A 20,217-nucleotide genomic window follows, 5' to 3' on the forward strand; every position below is an offset into this window, starting at 1 on the left:
GGACAGTCAGCCAAGAAAAAGGTTTTTCAAAACAAAGATAAAAAAGGTTTTTTCTAAGATTACTGAAATCTCAGAAAATGGCTACTACAAAGTGTCTAACTTCGAGGGTGAAAAACTACCCAGGTCGCAACACACCTCCAACATAAGGAGATAAAACAATTCCTTATGAAAATTGATTTTCTACAATTAACACACACCAATTGAAGCTCGATAAACCGCGAAAATCACGGGCCGATCATATAGAAATCGCCTGGAAGAAGCGACATATAGAAATCGCCTGGATGAAGCGACGAGGAACCAATTGGTGGAAAGAAGTTACATATGCGAATTGGAAAGAAAACACCTCGAAACAGCTCGGGCCAAACGGGTTGAAAAAGTCGTGTTTAGAACAAGTCGCAAAAGTAACTTAACTAAATATGCCCCTTGAGGCATAAATACGATCTAACAACTCGATCCACACGGATAACAAATGGATCATACAAAATCTCAAGCCCACAATCTCATCTCTACAAGTTCTAAAAATAAACGACCTAGTCGTATAAAATGGAACACTTTCACAAAAACAAGTTGTTCTAAGAAAACTCGTTCTAGCATTCACAACAATATAAGGATAACTTGGATTAACCGAGTTATGCCAGTCAACCATATTTTCAACGAAATTGTGTTAAGCACAAGTCGTGTCTATCTAAAAGCAAAGCTTTAAAAGTGATTTGTATCAAAATGAATCACTTCAACCAAACGACTCGTATAGAAACGGGTTAAAAAGGAAGGATTGTAAACGTTTTTGAACAAAATCGAAACGTAAAAACTATCCTCCAAAATAACTTGGATAAAACAAGTTGTATCATACACAAGGACGACAACCTTGTAAAAACTAGAAAGGGGAGGGAATAAGCATATGATCCCTTCACCTAAGGCGCCAATTTATGCTCGACAAAGCGCAAAAATCACGAGCTGGCCTTTTCAATGGTCGCTCGGATAAAGCGACGAGGTATAAATTGGTGTCCAATGGTTATAATACGGCTTGATGATTTAAAACAACTCAAGCCCATGAGTTGAACAAAATCGAGTAAAAAATAACCATATGATCTAAGTAATTTGTATTAAAATAAATTGCGCAAAACAACTTGATATATAACGAGTTGTGCTTCAAAAAAGTGACTTGTATAAAAAACAAGTCATCTAGAAAACTCAGAATGAATTAGTTAACAAAAAAAGGCTTCATTCGAAAATCCTTTCTGCTTGATTGCTCGAGTCCGACTTCATAAAGCTCGACCTCGAGCAGGGGGCGTAATAGATAAAGCAACGAAGTCCGATGGTTATAAAGATGATCTGATAGTTTAAAAGGACTCAAAATAAACAATTTGTACTTGAAACAAGTTGTGAAGTCCTAAAAAATAGCTCGAATTTAAATGAGTTGTATGTAATCAGATTAAGAAATAGCCACATTTTAATTAAACGATTTGAAATAAAGCAAATCGTAAAACCTTAAAACTACTCGTATCAAACGAGCTAGACGAGGTTATACTAAAAAATAATTACAAATCTCAAAACAAGCGATTTGTATTAAAACAAGTCATGCATCCTCAACACAACTCGAACTGAACGAGTTGTACAAAATTAGGATAAGAAATATTTTCTGGTTAAGCACGATGTGCTAAAACCAGTCATACAAAGCCTACAAGCCTTAAATAACTCGGAAAGAACGAGTTGTACCAATCAGTCTTAGAAAAAAAGACCTAGCAAAAAAACAAGTCGTTTAAAGAGGGAAAAGTATTTATAGCACACCAGGGGCATAAGGGTAAATTGACGCGATCATTAAAGAAACGCGCTGTTACCAATGTAACTGCTCCCACGTGTAAATGCGAAAACCCCAATGGACGTGACATTTGATTAGACTTGGCGGTTAAGAAAATCACGTCGGTTACAAACCCAAGTTCAATACTCGAATCCAACTCATAGGCAAAAGAGATTGGACTCGAGTAGGGGCACTGTTACTACCCTGACCTAACGCTATGGCCCAGGTCCAAATACGCCAAAAGGCCCAAGATTGGCTTTCGTTATTCACCGACCTCTTCAAAAGAGGTCGGACTCAACACAGACTTCTTTCCAAAGAAGTCGGGCTCAAGAGATAGCTGGCAGATAACACTTATTCAAATAAGTAACTGCCCCTAAAATCTCTCAACCCACTTCTAGAAGTCATATCCCAACAATCCCTAGATAAAGGGACGGTTATCCACCTAAAAAGGTGGCACTACTCCAACGGTGGTTATTGGATCACCACTATAAATACCCTGACACTCCTCAGGTATCTCTAAGTTCCAATACATTCTAAACCTGCTCAACCCCATGCTGACTTAAGTATCGGAGTGTCTTTGCAGGTACCACCCCCATCTCTTGGAACACACAACTCGGAGGCGGCTCCCAGACGTAAACCAAGTCGGAGACCACACTCCTCCAGTGCTTGGGCCTCAGATAAGCCCAACCACCGTCCGGTTCTAGGTAAGCCCCGGAACAACAATAATTATGCTATATATATACATAAAAAAAATTATCTATTAAAATATAAAATACACAATAAAAATAAGTTAAATAATATATATATTTATACACAGATATATAGTGATTAATAGATAATTTAATATTTAATTTTTTTATACACATATTATTTTTATTATAAAAATTATTATTATGTTATATAAATTTTGCCCCCACTACTAAAATTTTCTGAATCCGTCACTGGTGATGGGTAATAATATCTTTTCATGGATGGGTCAGAAGTGGCACACATTTTTATTATTTTGGTCATGATTTTTTTTCTGTGATATTCCTAATTCAGTATATTAAGAATTAATTTATCGTAAATTAGATCTCAATTTAATGTATAGTTAAGAAATTATTGCATGTACAAGACGAAATTTAAATTTATAATATTTTTTTAAGTGGATGAGTGAATTAACCACTTAATAAATTTAAATTGATTATTTTAGAGAAAAGTATAGATAGACAATGAAAATATTAATTACTAAACAATGTGAATAATAAATATGTCAGATGTTCAATTTAATAAGTATGCAGATGATTATATTCATTATTTTTAATTGGATGGTTATTTCTTTTGATTCAATTTATTCATACACAGTTAACAATGGCTAGATGCTTAATTTATTAGGTGTATAGATGATTATCTTAATGTTAAGATTTAGGAGATAATTTGGGAGCAGAATATTTTTTTACTTTATTGGGTCAATTCTAAAGCACATTGTTCGTATTATTTCCAAAAGTCATTGTTAATTTTTATTTTAGTCCCTTTTTTTGTTTACATTGGGGCTTAAACCGCCAAAATAAAGAAAAAAAAACAGTCAGGTCATGGTATTGAAAGCAAGACAAAGCAGAAAAAGTAAAAGGCCCAAAACACTACATATTGTTTTCAGAAAACAGGATAGGCTTTTTACTTTCGCAGTGACCATTATAGTCGAGGCCCAACTCATATGATAAGGCAATTGGGGGATGGGGATAAGACGTAATAATTCTGCGATCGCCTAATCAAGGAAAAGGAAAAAAAAAAAAAAAGAAAAATTGCTATGAGCTCAGGGAAGTACGAATATACACCACTTGATGCATGGTTAATCATTCGTAATTAGATGCTAGAAAATTCTTGTGGGATCCACAGACATTGATTGTTACCGATATAGGACCAGAGTCTAAAATTGCTAGAACAATGTGCCTATGCAATTCCAATGTATATAAAGTCAATACTTTTCCCTCATTCTATATTTAGTTTTTGAGATTGTCTTCTGATGCTTGTCTTTAACACTTAATCAGGATGTTTCTTTAGTACGTGGGTAACTTATTGCACGTGATGCAGAAAACGATTCCTAAAATCAAAATAGGCATTAGGTTTCCTTTTGTGAAAAAACTTACAGAATAACAGAGATGTACCATGTATTCATGCATGTGCAAATCAATATGAAAATGCACTAAGCTTCAAGGGCCACTTTTAGAGATAGAGATTTAAATTACTAATTAATTAAACTGAAAAAACAAAGTATACGAGTCTTTGCTACACTACACTCTGTCATCATTGTATTTAGGAATGTTTCGAGTTGACGTCAAGTATCTAATGATAATGCGCTGGTCACAATTATTGCACCTCACTCATCATCGAATATGCTTCATGTAACAACTAATAAATTCCATACTAATTCTAATTATAAAATATTTGATTTAGTTCGACAAAATAACCCAATAAATTATCTATTATGAGTAATTTTTATCGAACTAATCTAATTTTTTAAAGATGTCAAGTTAATTTCATATTTCATAGTTAAAATTATTTAGGCTCAAACCTTTTTGCAGTAAATGATAGTTTTCTCTCTCATAAATAAAAATGTCTTCTATAATATAGGCATACCGCCTAATTCAAAAAAAAATTTATAACAAAAAAATTAACCAAAAATAACTATAATTTATTTTATTTAATATTTATTAATTATTACAACCATTAATAAATACTAAATGTAATAATTAATGACTACTAAATAAAGTAAATTCTAACATTACCATATTAGAAATAATGAATGCAATTTACCCTTAAGATTGAGTCGTCCAAGGGAGTAGATAGTGGAAACCATGATTAATAAAACTCAATATATTGGGCCATATAGTTCTTTGGATGCTGACCCAAATGGAGGTTATTTTTCTTGGAGCTGTTGAAGCGTAAGCATATAATAATTAGTAATATAATGTTGTTGCTGTTGTCACATTTCGATGACAACTTGTGAATTGAACACACCCTTGACGGACGCATTGAATCGTGGTGTCCTCCTCATAAATATATTGATGAATCATAATATCAACAAGCATTACATTGATCGCTCTATTACATGTATGTGTACCATACATGAAGTTGTTACATGGTGACATCAATGATTCCCTTATAGATGAGGAGACAAGGGAAGAACATACAATTAAAAACATACCTGCATATATATATGATATCAATTTCTTCTTGTAAATAATTTTATTATATATGTCATCAACTAATTTTTTCGTCTTGCTTCTTTCGATATATCACAAAGCTTTCTCAATAATGCAGAGATTTTATTGTGTTCTGATGATTTTAACAATTTCTGTTTATTAATAAGACAATTATGTTGCATCAATGTCAATAAAGCTTATACAACGACAATGATGATATGAGCCTTGTGTGATTTGAACCCCCAAAACAAGCTAGACAGCTAGCCCCATAGGACCATATTTATCCCACTAATAATTTGTCATTTTCGTTATCATAATTACTAGTTAATTGCTTGTTATCTGTTTTTCTTTCTCTCATCCAATTTCTGGAAATCGCAACGTATATGTATATAAAACTATAAACAAATATCAATCTCTTCTTACTTCCTTTTGTATGTTATCTGTAAAAATAATATATATACTAATTAATAATTCTCAACCATACATATAAATTAAATTTATATTTTATATAAGTACTTCCTTTTATATTAATTAATTTAATTTATTTTATATTAAATAATTTCATCCTGCTAATTACCATTTTCCTAGCCTTTGCACTCATTTGGGAAATAATATTATTGATGATTTTTTTCTTTTAAGCAATAGTATATAGTGAGTTTAATTTTATGAGTAATTTTTGTTAAATTAAAATCCACTATGATAGTTAAATTAAAGTGATAATAAGACAAAGTAATTCATACGAAAATGGTTTACTACGAACTAGCATGACACATTAGTATGACATTTAGCTTTCAGCAAAAAATCTATCTCCGTAGCGTTTTCCTTTATTTTGTTTGATGTTTTATTCCACCTTCCCTCCTTATTATCGCGAAGTTGACGGGTACCAAAATGTGTACGTCGACTACTTCCTTTGTATTATCATCGAACCATTTTGCATTTTCTTTTTTTGTTTTAACGTCTTCTCCACGGGAGAAACAAACTTCATAGCTACACTTACAGCACATATTCTACAATCTTTTGGTACATAATAACATAATATGCTGGTTGGTATGATGAGAAAGTTTTAGGTTGTGTAACTACCTAGCCTAATCTTCTGGATGAGTGTTCTTCAGCATCTTGCTCATATATAGACGGGTGAAAGCGGAAAGTGTAATCTTAAATGAAATAATATTAGGTACTAGAATAAAATACTTTTACATAAATTAAATTAAATAAACAAGTCCTTCCATTGACAACCATCTTCATCTTTTTGATGAACAAATAGTCTATTACAAAGGATAGTGTTAGACTATTAACTAGTATATAATTACTGAATGTGTGGTTGGATTAAAATTTATAAATGAGAGTTTGTATAAAATTAATTTTATAAAATTGATTTTGATCAAGAATGAATTGGTATTAACATACTCTATTTTTGATTATTTTTATATTGAAATAGATTATAATAAACTAAATGTTATTTGGATTATATTATTCAAAATCATTTTGGATACAAAATTTTTGAAAAAGACATAAATTTAAATAATTATTTTATATTATGTTATAATTTTATTTTAAATATTTAAATAAATTTTAATATTATTTTTTTTAGTACTCTTTAGTACTCTAATAGAATTAATAAAATTATAATACAAAATAAAAAAGATTATTCTATTTAAAAAAGTAATAACAATAACAATAAAAAATTTATATAAACAAAATTTATAAAAAAATATGTATAACAGAATATTAGAAAAAAATATTATAAAAAATTATAAAATTTATTATATGAACAATAAAGATCAAAATTAATCTTTTAAAAAATTTGATGTAAGTTGGATGGTATAAAGGCTAAATCAAATACACCCTGAATGGTTAATCATTTTCGATTTTTTTTGTTAAAAAAAAAAGAAAGAAATAGCGTCTAGATTCATTTTGGAATTGGCACCGAGCTAATTCGGTGAGTTCACAAGTACCAAGGGCAATAACTAAGTATGACATATGTGCGTATGGATCACAAATCTAAAACCAAATTGAACTCGGTTTGCAATGGCAGTGGCAGAAGCCGTTTTCACGGCGTAAACACCGTAAGGTGAGAGAGACAAAGAAAATAATAAATGCAAGCAATGACCAAACGGAGGTTAACTTAAATGAGCGCCACGAGGAACAATACACAGTATTGTGCACTATTACATTACAGCTACTCAAGTTCTCACCTTCACTGTTTCTTCTCGCCGCATCCAACACACCCATGACGCATTTCCGCCCTTTGCCTCCTACTTCCACGTACAATGCCTACCCACCACCACTTCTTCCTCATTTAATACTTAATTACTTCTGAATGTATGTACAAAATTCAGATATTCGTATTTAAAAATAAATAATCATACTCAATTTTAGTAAATTATCTTCTTCCTCCTCTTCTCCTTTTAATTAGAGCAAATTTTTATATATCTCAGAAAATACAATCGTTAACAGATGAACAGATGAAAAGACGATATATTATAGAAATGGAAACACAAAATTATGAATTAGTTAACTTTTCATTCCACCTCAGCCGAATTTACAGTCCCGAGTAATCTACCCAAAAGAAAAAATAAAATAAAATAAATAAAATCTAAATTAATAATTCCTATTATTACATGACCAGAGGAGCTAAGAGTCCTTTACGAAGAACTAACATGCAAGATTCCAGAGTAGACACCTAAAACTTGTATCATCTTTTTCTCTTTTCTATCTTTTTGATTTCATGAAAACAAAAAGCCCTCTTTCGATTAAGACGATCCATCATGAGCAGCGTCTCTGTTTTCGATTTCGCTTCTTACTTGTTTAGCGCCCTCTTCGGATTTTTGAGACTGGTCACAGGTACAAGTGTTGGTGTTGTTGGCGAAGGAAGAAGAGGACCTAACGGTACTTGATGAAACTGGCGTGGCCAAGAATGTTGGTTTGTCCTGTCCGGCCATGATCACAAGGATCTTCTCCTCGTAAGGACCTTGTTGCGGTTTATGGTTGTCGTCGCCTTTTCCTTCTCCAGCTTCCAGGTCTCGTTCTCCTTCGCCGTTTCCTTCCAAGTAGCCAGAGAGCTTCCAATAGGAGCAGGCGAGGATCAAGAGAGCGAAGGCTATGAGCCCCAGCATGGCAGCAAGGCCTCCAAACAGGTATGGAACAGGGGAATGCCATGCCGAGTGTGGTACTTGTTGGCCCATGGAAGAAGGGGCTCTTGCTTCTGCTTTCATTGGTTCTCTGTATGCAGCCGCCATTTTTTGTTTAGGTGGTTTTTTTGTGATGAGTAAAGAGAGAAAGAGAGAGAACAGAGAAGAGGGAAAAAATGCAGGGGAAGAAGGAAGAAAGAGGAGACAAGGCAGTGATTAATGGGTTGGGTTGTGAAATGGATGATGGTGTGGAAAGGTATTTATAGAGAAATGAGATTATTGCACAAACAAAAGAATAACACTAAATCACTAATGATTAATAGTTTTTTTAGTTCAAGTTTACTTAGTACTTTTATTTTTAAAATTAAAAATTAAAGACTATAGTTGATTCGTTAATTTTCTTATTCTTTCTATGTAAGCTATATATGTTGGATATAAAATTTTATTGCAATTTTTTTTATTCTCTAGATTGTGATAAAATCATAGAAAAAGTGACTACCAATATCCTCATTCATATTTAATTTGAGATGGTTATTCACTTGAATATGTCTTATGTAAAAATAATAATTAAAATATAAATATTTATAATTTTATTATTATATTAAAAAAGTCATTATGAGTAATTACTCTAATTTAATTGTTTTTTCTTTCTTCCTCTCAAGAATGGAAGCACATATTTTTAAGTTGAGCCCACAGTTTTTATCTATCTCTCGCGTGTGCATCATGTCTCATGTCCAACTCTTATTCTCCATTTCAAATATTAAAATATATATATATTTCTAGGGTTGGTGTCCTTCTTGATTTTACATACCATATTTTAATTTACTACTCATATTTTTTTTAGATTATTGTGAAGTCACTAAATACCTATGAATGTATGTTTAATATAATAAAANTAATTTAAACATATTTAAAAATATAATTATAATATAAAATATTATATATTCTTAAAAGAAATTTAATAATATTGTTAATAATTTTAAAAGTAATTACATTTGATGTAAAAATTATAATAATTCAATAGTATATAATTGAATAATAGCATAAAAATTAAACTATATGTTATAATATGAAAAATTTGTAATGTACTAAGACTTGTACTATAAATTCTATGGCAAAACTTTAGATACATGAACGATATCAATTATTCTGTTAATAAATTTATATATAATTTAAAAAATATATATAAAATAATATGATAAAATACTTTATAAAAAAATGTACTAAAAAATCTGAGAGTGAGATAATTATTATAAGTATAGAATAAGTACTTTAATTTTTATGAGAGAAATTATAGATTAAAAAAGAAGGCATTATGATCTTTATTGATAATAAGATTAGTAGAGTGGCTAAATGAAAAGAAAAAAACTTCTTAAAAATAATAAAAAATAAAATTCAAGAAATAAAGTATTTGGTGCAAAATATTGGAGTTAAGTTTAGAAATATTGGTGATTTTAAGACAATAAAAGAATAGAATCGAAAAATATCACTATGATAAACAATAATTATTAATTGAAGTGGATCACATAAATTGAATATAAATACTTGGTAATAAAGGTGAAATGAATGAGTAGGTGAGATTGTGAAAATGAAATGATATAAGAGTGGATGACATGATAAAATTATTTAAAAAAATGAAATACGATAAACACAAAATTTAAAGTGTTTAACAACATAAAAATGATTTATTTATATTTTACTCATATAATTTTGATTATTATTTATTGGAGAATTTTTCATTATATTTTAGTTGTTAGTTTTTTAAACTATTTTAGTGTAATGTATATTTTGTTTAATTTGTATTTATTCTTAATGATATTATCAAAGATGATAATTTACAAATTAAATTTCCCTCCTACCTTTGGATCCAGTGTGTAACGAGGATTAGGAAAAAGAAAATATAAAACAATTTAGTATTTGATTCATTTTTTTGTTGGTGACTAGTATTTGATTCATTTGAAAAGAGAAGATAATTAGTTATTAAGATTTGTAATTTTTATGAAAAAAAAAATTTCTAAAGCAGTTGATCCTCTGTTACATGATGTGAAGAGGAGTAATGGGTCCTGTGGCTGTGGGGTAGAAGATAGTATAGAAATCGATTTGAGATTGTGAAATTTTATTCATATAAAATGTTTTGGTTTCTCCGCAGTGGATAGGATAGGATTAACGCTAGCTACAAGGAATGCGCACTGAGGGGCATACTTGTAATGTCATAATCATAACACAGGGGAAGACGAGAGAATATGATCCTCTCTGCCATGTTTGGCAACAAACCAACACGAAAAGGAGACACTCATAAATGTTCATGTGAATTTTTTAATTATGCACTATAATTATTTTATTTTTTTGAAATATATACCATGCCTCTCACTACTGTGCCACATTTTGCTTTTCAATTATTTCCTTTAATTTTAGGCCTTAGGGACACCTTTGTTAGTTGATTTCCTTAAGCTAGGTCATTTAAAATACTATGCCTTTATGGATTATGGATAAACTCTAAACTATAGTAATATTTAATCTGTTCTCTGCAGATAATCAACGATGTTCTTGGCACATAATAGTCTAATTAAGATTGCATTTTTATGCAAAACTCCTTTATTTGCTCTTTCCTTTTTATTTTTAATGAGCAAACCTCTTAAATCTTAAATTAAATTATTTTACACAGGGACAATATCAGTTATTAGATAAAGAAGAGCAGCTTAGCAAAAGATTTCTATCAAAAAAAAAAACTTAGCAAAAGATTGAGCAATAGATACTGAAATCACATGATTTATTAGTTCCAACTAAATTACACTTTATCCGTCCATGGTTTATTAATTACTTTCTACACCGTTAATTACTATCATTACAAAAAATTTAAAGAATTTAAATTAAATGTAACAATGGTGCAAAAAAAAAAGAAAAGAAAAGGTTTATGTCCATGAGTCTATAATTTAGTAGCTAGTTAAGTGTCCTGCTACCATTTAGTTTAATAAAAACAAATCATCTTGGATGCTATCTTTTAGTTCTCTACATACACACATATATAAAAAAGAACGTGGGAATGTTTTTAACCTTATTCTAATTCTAGATATGCAGTGATGTGCACATGCATGGATGATTCATGAAATTGGATTACTAGAATATTTAGAGAATATATATTTGAATAAACATGAATAAAAATTTCATAATGGGTGTGGATCTTAATTTGGCTAAACTTTAATTTTATATCCTAATTATAAAATTCCTATCCAGATATATGGATTCCAACCGGGCCTAGGGATGAACAATCAAGAATTTGTGTAGAATGATATTCTTAAAGAAAGAGATTCCCTTAAAAGTTACAATAATGCTTCACAATGGGTAATGATTTATCCATAGTTCTTCTTAAATCATTTAAATATGTAAAGGGGTTATAATCCGTACCTCTTTTTTATGCTTAATTTTATACATGATTTATAAAAATAAAATACACCATAATTTAATTAATTAATTAATAATGCAACATAGGATAGGACCATTATGTTGACATCATATTGGAATAAAGACGAGGGCCCATTCGATTATGATTGAACTTTGGGCACGAGAAATTGTACGGGGCAGTGCTTAATCATGTGTCATGGTGTGTGTACACATGAACTAAGTACGCTACTCTACATTGTACAATAAAAGAGAATTCGCTAAAACCGTTGGATTGAATATTTACTGTGCTTTAGGGACGTTGATCGCGAAACGACGGCGCATGCATCGTTGACGTGTGTCCACGGTATACTCGTGCTTCACAGAATCATTCCCTCCCATCCGTATTTTTGGTAGCTTAGCGAGAATATAAATATATCTCATTAATAAATTGAGGGGGTGGAAAGAAAGTTGTGAAAACCGTTTCATTTTTTCAAAAGCTGCTGATGGTTCATATATCATAATTCATAAACACGATAATAATATTATATATCAAATTAAAAGGAGTGGTATAATACCATGCATATGCTACTATATCGATATATTATTATCTATAGTTGCAACTATTTAGCTTAATGAAATAAAAATATGTAGTCAGTGTGTTTTTCATGAGAATTATTAATTAATTCTCTCAAACTTATTTGAAAAAATTTAATTAAGTGAGATTTTTCGTGTTTGAAAAGATACACAACTCCACACGGCTGAGAGTTGATGAGTTTAAGAACATGACTAAATTATTTATAGAAGATTTGGAAGATGGATTTCATTTTTTTTTTCATTTTTTAGAATATCGGTTCCAACAAATGGCTGGATTTCGCAAGCATAATAATATTTTGAAAACTTGTAACAGGCGAATTAAACTACTGGAATTTTGTAAAAGATTCTTAGAAATGAATACCTCGTCGCGTTTAATTGATATTAATATTGATATCAAATTTTAATGGATATTCTTTTAATAATAATTTTGGACGTTTGTTTTTATTTATTTTTAAATTTTGGAGGTTTTTTTCATTTAATTTTAAATATTTTTTATGATAATTTAAATTTATTTTTTTAATTAAAAAAGGACTCGGTGGTAAACGATACAGACGTCAGTACAGTTTTAGACAGTAGTATGTGAATTTAAGCTTGTTTGTTTTTTCTTTTTTTTTAACTTTTTTTACAATTCATATATTTGTTGGCAGTTAATTGGTACAATAGTCGATTACTTAACAATATTATTTTATTAATTAATAGTCGATTACTTTTTTTTATTTTTTATTACGTTGTTAATGCAATAATTAAATTATTAAAGTATATGAATAGAACAAAATATGACTTTTTTTTCCTTGTTTGGGAAATTTTCTTTATTATGGTTTCAGCTAAACCAAGCTACGTTGCATGAAACTTAATGACCACCATCTGTGTCATTATGCATACACACATACATGATCTTCTTTTCTAGTTAAATAAATTAAGAAACAGGCTATCAACAGAATGCAACTAATAAATAAGTTTGGGATTTATAGAAAGGGAGAGAAAATCATGAGTCCTGTGGTGAAAGGTCCTTCACAAGAAGCGCCACATACACGCCAGAAATTAGTTGGCAACAAGACATATACCGAGTCTTGTGTGACATCACCCCCATTTTTTATTTTATTTTTCAAAAAATAAAAAAGGATAATATTGAAGTGCCGGGTGCCCTCCACTAGCATATACTTCGCCTCTAATATGACTCTGAATTCATATTTTCTTTCTTTTATTATTATAACTAGTTAATTAATAAACAAATACTCGGTTGCTTAATGTATATAAATAATCATATTCACATCCCAAACTTTATGAAACGCGCATATCTTTCATTGCTTCCCAAGCAAGTACCAAGAGCACATATGTGAATGGAACCAAAAAAGATAGAAATAAAGTTAATTATTGTGGAATCTGGAAGCGCAAATTAAAGTACAAAGCCTTCCATGAACTATCCCTCGTTTGAACATGAAAAAAGGGTAAAAAAAGAGAGTAAAAACTAGTAACTGAAAAGAGAGAGAGAAAGAGAGAGAGAGTATGTGTGTCACCGAATATAATGTAAAATGGGCCCCTGGCCCATGTTAAGTTTGGGCCCCATGGCTCAGTCGTCACTTTCCACCATCCAACGTACACGCCAAGGACAATGTAATAGGAGATACTACCGCGTGAAAACTAGATAAAGTCTATTTCACGTGAAATTGATATTTGAGAGTCGTTAGATGAAAATTTATTTAAATCAGTCAAATTATCTAACGACTTTCGGTATCAATTTCACATAAAATCGACTGCAATCCTTTTCTATAATCGACACCATACCTCCAAACAACATCGGTTTTTTTTTAATGATGACATAGAATAAAATCCATATTACGAAACTAGTTTATTTCTGTATAATCTTCACTTACTCACTTCCCACTAAGATTATTATTATTATTATTATTATATATACACTAGGTCACTAGCTACGAATAATATAAGAAAATAAGCCAAACTATAGATATTAAACAACTAAGCAGATAATAGATTTGACATACGGTTCCAAACCAAATCCCACTCAGTACTTTTTTAAATCTTGATTAAGTGAATTACACGTAATGTTTCATTCCTGGAAAGGATTGTCATTTATTCATTAACAGTATTTTTATAATAATTTTTTCTTTCTGCATATAATTGTTTCTGTTATATTATGAAATCTAATTCTGCTAGTAGCCGTTGACATCCTAGGTCGTCTTGGGTCATAATAATTATTTACATTTTTCTAACTAATTATTTACTCTTATCTTAATCAATTGACTTGTTGGACACTCTTCTTTCCTATATATTTCTCTTAGACAATGACATTCTCAAACATTTATTTTTGTATTGGTAGCTAGCTAGTACTATACTATACAGTTCAATTAGCTAACCGAATTAATTAATACGCTTCTATATAAATGTGGACTCAATCTATGTCTTGGCTCAACTTATATTATACGTAATTGGAAGTGACAACAGGGCAAGAAAAATTGGTGCTTTGTTTCAGCACTTTCCTTTAGCTTCCAAAATTTGATATATACCGAAAGACCACAATTATGATTAAAGCTGATTAGATATGTATGCGTTTACTCAAATAAGTAGAAGTGGTAGAGTTTAAGCCGTGCAAAGGTATGTATTCAAATCTGAAATAATGAAAATAATTGAAATTTAAATTTGATTGATGACGATAATCAATTTTAAAAGGACCTGTGTTGAATCATATAAAGTATAGATGAAAAGATGAAGAGGTCAAAAGGAGGCCTAAAGATAAGGATGATATGATGCATATATTTATGGCTTTATTATTCCTTGGGGAAGGTGACTTCCCTTTTTTGTAATTGGCTTCACTTTAGTTAGCAACATAATACAATCGCTGAATTCATTCGAATCTATATATTAAGACAAACTAAAGATGAGTGAATGCGTTATGCGTTGCAATCATGTCAGTTACGTTGTTACCTTTTTGTATTATAAGATTTAAAAAAAAAAAAAAAAAAAAAACAAAGAGCGCACACAGAGAATGCTACTTCATTCATTAATCATTCATACCCTGAATCTCTCTAAATAACTTGCTCAGAAATTGATTGCCAAATGGTCACACAGGACCTTAGCTTGTTGGTCACAATTTCCATAATTTATTTCATTTGCAGCTCCTTTTAATTGCAATAAGCTATGATGTTCATTATATGCAAAAATTACTTGATGTCTTCATCAGCTACTTTGATTTTATCGAAATCACAATATTATATTAAGCAATGGATAAGGTAACTGATTATGACTGGGAGCGCTTAGGCAGGGCATGGGCCATATAAATGTACTTAATTTCTAGGGCTAAATAATTATTCCTAATCAGAAGGCATGAGTGATGAAAGCCTATAACTAATAAAGATGGAGCTACCTACTGATAATAATGAGCGGGAAAATAATATTGTTGGAATCTATCATCATTCATCACAAGAGATAAAATAAACGCTAGCAAAATTTGGTAGTGTGTGATGAGAACTTTGTTCCCTTTCTTGGAAGAAAAAGACACCGTATAATTTGCGAGTGTATAACACTAAAATTAGTTATTAAAATTAATTATTAATATAAAATATATATTAAAATATAAATATATATTAAAAATAAATTAAATTATAAATATATTTATATATAAATATATTGACGAAGATAGAATAATTTTAATGATTAATTTTAATGTGCGTATATTATTTTTTGTATAACTTGTTGTCCTCAGTTTTTTGTATGTGGTTAATCTCATCCAATTCAAAGATAACGCATGCTTATATATTTATTGTTAGACTATGGATACAGAAAGTGGCAAAAATGTGTATTCACCAAGAAACGACACATACATAGTAGCTAGCAAGTTAGGTAGAGTGACAGGAGAAAAAGAAAAACAGAAAAGTGCTTATCATCTTTAATTTATGGTAAACAATCTTAAAGTTAATATTTAAGAATTAATAGATAATAATTTAGTTAAATTTATTAAATTATTTAAAAAATTTTAATTATATAGTTTATATAAAAACAACTGTGGATAAGTTTTTAATATAGTTTATTTATATGCAATGACCTTACCTACTAACTGGTATAATCTGGTACATAGAACACTGATCCGTACACATGGCATGTACATAACCGCATATATCATAATGATAATTATTATATTCATAGTACTGTGCATGATGTTGCATTGTAGATTTGAATCATCCACTCAATGTTAATTAAAATTTTTTACCATACTCCTCATCTAGAGTAGTATTTGCTTTATTTGATTCTTTGAGTGCAAGGGACCGGGAATATTATTTCAAATTATTTTAGGAGATAATTTGATAAATATTAAATATGATAAATTCTGATATTTTTTTTTTAGTATTATCGAGTCATTTTATTAGGTAGCGTTTGTTTTGAGATATTAAAACAGAGATTAAAAGACTGAGACTCAGTATCATATTGTTAGTTTAGAGATTGATATTAAATTTTCAATATTTCAGTACTTCCAAAAAGTAAGGATACAGAAAACTAAAATTTTTAAAAATGAAAACTAAAATTTTAATAACATTTTATACCTAAAATACCCTCATTTCAATTAATTAATTCCAATTTTACCCTTTGTACAAATTAAATTAGAATTTTATTCTTATTTCAATTTCTATTTCTCATTTTGCACCAAATAGAATATTGACATTTATTTCAACTTTAATCTCTATCTCTTAATTTTTGTCTCTCAATTTCAATCTTTCTATCTTTGTCTTTCCGCCAATCGCTACCTTATTGTTACTAAATAATTCATTATGTTGTAGTAGCGGGATGTGATGACAAAATCACTTAGAATTGCGGAGTTGAATTAATGAGACAAGAAGGCAAAGTGGCAAGTGGAGAAGGGAAAACGAAAGCTGAAAAACCACCAAAAATTAAAGAGCTTAGAAGAGAAGAAGAGAAAGGAAATTGATCATTCACCCAACTATAGCTAGCTATACTGCTTTTCAAAAAAGCATGTATAATAATTGAAAGAATATATAGGCATTTGTTGGGGTTAAAATAATGAACGAATTAAAAGTCGATTAGGTGCGTTTTTTCCCTTGTGGGGTTTCCCATAAATAATGAACAAGGGAGACACCAATAAGCAAACTCGACCAACAACCTAAGTGATTCATTTTTGATACTGATTTCCACTAACAAATAATTATAAATATTGAAAATGATTGAAAGGACCAATCAGTACCCGCCACGCACCAAGTCACTTGTCTCTCACGTGAATGCCTTAATGATTATATTATAATGCATTGGATAATGCTTCGTAAGATGGTGACTTGTTGTAAAACCAGAGATACATGAACATGAGCAGTATACGACACCATCACCATGCCTAAATATATCAAGAAAAAAAAATGCTAACCATGAGTACATATTATTTGTTAGCTACATTCATTCATTATTATTCATGCCACTCTATATAACATACAACAACAATAATAACTTTATCTATTAAGTGAAATATATATATATATATATATAATATTTGTTATGTCCAATTAAAATTCGAACCAGATTATTGTTGTTTCAGATATGGAGTTGCTTCAGGATTCAGGGGAGGCCCACGTTTCAGTATAGAGATTAGAGAGGCGTATCAGACCCATTTGAACAAACCCCACACGTCTATTTGGTTTCTCAATCATAGACCCATGCATTTATTAAAGCAGAAAAGATAATACTACCCGAAGATAAAAGCAAAAGGAAAAGAATTCATGAAGGAAAAAAATCAGGTAACATCCTCCATTTGACACACTATTATATATTTTTATAACTCTACTTTATTTTCCTTTTCTGATATGAAAAAAAGGTTGCTAAAGACAGGGCTAGCTGTGTGCAGTTGTGTCATTATATGGAAAAAGTTTGTTGACTATCACAGGAAATTTAGATGCAGAATTCAATGATAAATTAATCACAGTAGAACATAGTAGCTGTACACTAAAATATTGGAGATTTTTTTGGTCTGGACTAATATATAGATTTCTGACCTGTTTTTATCACTAATATTACCAAATGATAAACTATCAAAATGATTGAATTTTCTCAAATGCAGATTATAGTTTACAGAATGATAAAGAGTAGTAACATTATTAAAGTCTAACTTGTCTAAATTTTGATTAAGTACAAATTTTTATTCTTCTTTCTTCTTCTTATTGTTGCGGCTGCTGTTGTTGTTAACTGTTAAGTAGTGTATTATCCAAGGGTAATTTTATGGTGCCTTTTGTTTGTTGTCTAACTTTTGTCTAAATTATTTTTTATAGTAACTTTAAAATATTTAAAACTTTTTAATTTTTATACTTTTAAATTTAAAATTAATTATTTTATCTATTTTAGTAATTAGGCAACACTTTTTAGACACCATAATAAATACCATTATCCAATATGTGAGCAGGTAAATTTTGATGTGCAAGTGGATCAATCATATCATCAAGAAAAGGCTTTCACTAAAAAACAAAAAAGGAACAGGGGTCCAACTCCAGCATCAGCACTAAAGCTAGACAAGCTTCTCCATGATATTTGCATCCCTTGATTGCCCTGAAATTGCAACAAAAAATTTCCCCACAATTATATATTTCAAACTTTACATGATTGTTATAGCAGCAATGTATGTTTACGAGATAATAGTAATCACGAGTGTTCATGGATTTGATCCGATTTATATATCCGCGATATTTATTCGAATTTGATCCAAAAATTACGAATATAAATTCGATTCGCAAAGCAATAGGATCGGATCTGTACACTTATAGAATTGAGATTATGGATTTTATATAAGAGTCCACATATTTATGGATTCGCAAAAATAAATAAATAAATATTTTTTTATGTTTTATTATTTTATTTTATTATTTAAGAAAAATATTTTTAATAGTATTTTAATAATAAGTATATTTAAAAAAAATTATTAATAAAAATAAATTTTTAAAAGTATTTTTGTGTTTTATATTTTTGTTGATATATTCAATATCCGATTCGATCCGCAAATATGTTGATTGAATTGGATCCAAACTAAAAAATTATGGATATTGATTTTGATCCAATAATTTTAATAGAAATTAAATTAAAATTTTGGTTATATCCCATATGATATAATCCGTATTTACCTGACAATAATTAGCCAGATTAACTATTTCGTAATTAATTAACACAAACAATGGGGGCATGGGGCCAATCATAACAAATTAACAATCATTATTTCCTTGGTTATAATCTGAGTCTGAAAGCACTAATGTTTGTAGTAGTCCTATTGGTGCCACCCCAGCCCAGTCAATGATTCCAATTTTGACTGTAGCTATTGGGGTGTCCACATCTATCCATAAAAGTATAGAGATATAATAAAATTGGATAATTTTATAATAAAAAGTTTTTATGTGAAGACAATGAAAAAAATGTATAATTTATTGTTAAAAAATAATAAAAATGAAAGGACATATTTCTTTCAGATTGATATCCAATTATCTGTTCTAGAGAATTTTCATTTTTTTTATTATAGCATGTACCAAAAAGTTTTATATTGTTATCTAATAACAGTGTTGTGTTTAAATTATTTTTTAAGTAGTGAATTTGAAAATTAGTTATTTTAATAGGATAATTAATTTATATAATAAAACAACATATATTGATATGTTACTTTAGAAATGGATGAAATACAAATCCACCAAAGTGATTTATTGACATACAAATCTAATAATGTTGTGGTTGTGCATGATGATTCATACAACTTATTCATGATGTTCCACTTTGGAGCATTTCATGCTTAATAATAGATAGCTAATAAAGGTTTCAGATTGCAATTGGATGCATTGGCTGATCCAAATCTAGAAGCGGCGAGTGGTTGGTTGGCTTAGCTTGTTTCACTATGAGTATGAAGTTTGACATGAATGATGATCCTCTTAGACATTAAAACTCAACTAAATAAAGCGTGTATATATAGTATACTCAACAAAATGCAAACATCTAAACTTCTGATTCTACCACATGAGATCCTGTTCTTGTGTGTAACCACAGATAGGACATGTTGTCGTTTTATGGATCAGCATGATGAGACAGATTAAGAAATAATACTACTTTAAATAATAATGAAAATATAGAATTGATGAATGGTGGTGAC

General features: G+C 29.7%; 1 protein-coding gene across 1 annotated transcript; it reads right to left on the reverse strand.

The window, feature by feature from the left end:
• Positions 1-7,483: 7,483 nt before the first annotated feature.
• On the reverse strand, positions 7,484-8,357 carry LOC107459805 (protein GLUTAMINE DUMPER 3). The gene has a single exon (XM_016078075.3). The coding sequence runs from the start codon at positions 8,217-8,219 to the stop codon at positions 7,734-7,736; it is 486 nt and encodes a 161-aa protein (XP_015933561.1). The 5' UTR covers positions 8,220-8,357; the 3' UTR covers positions 7,484-7,733.
• Positions 8,358-20,217: the final 11,860 nt, after the last annotated feature.

The sequence above is a fragment of the Arachis duranensis genome, chromosome 1 (assembly GCF_000817695.3).
Source record: "Arachis duranensis cultivar V14167 chromosome 1, aradu.V14167.gnm2.J7QH, whole genome shotgun sequence".
Lineage (NCBI taxonomy): Eukaryota > Viridiplantae > Streptophyta > Magnoliopsida > Fabales > Fabaceae > Arachis > Arachis duranensis.

Coding starts and splice junctions, on each gene's coding strand:
- LOC107459805 (XM_016078075.3), bottom strand. CDS start 8,219: ATGGCGGCTGCATACAGAGAACCAATGAAAGCAGAAGCAAGAGCCCCT.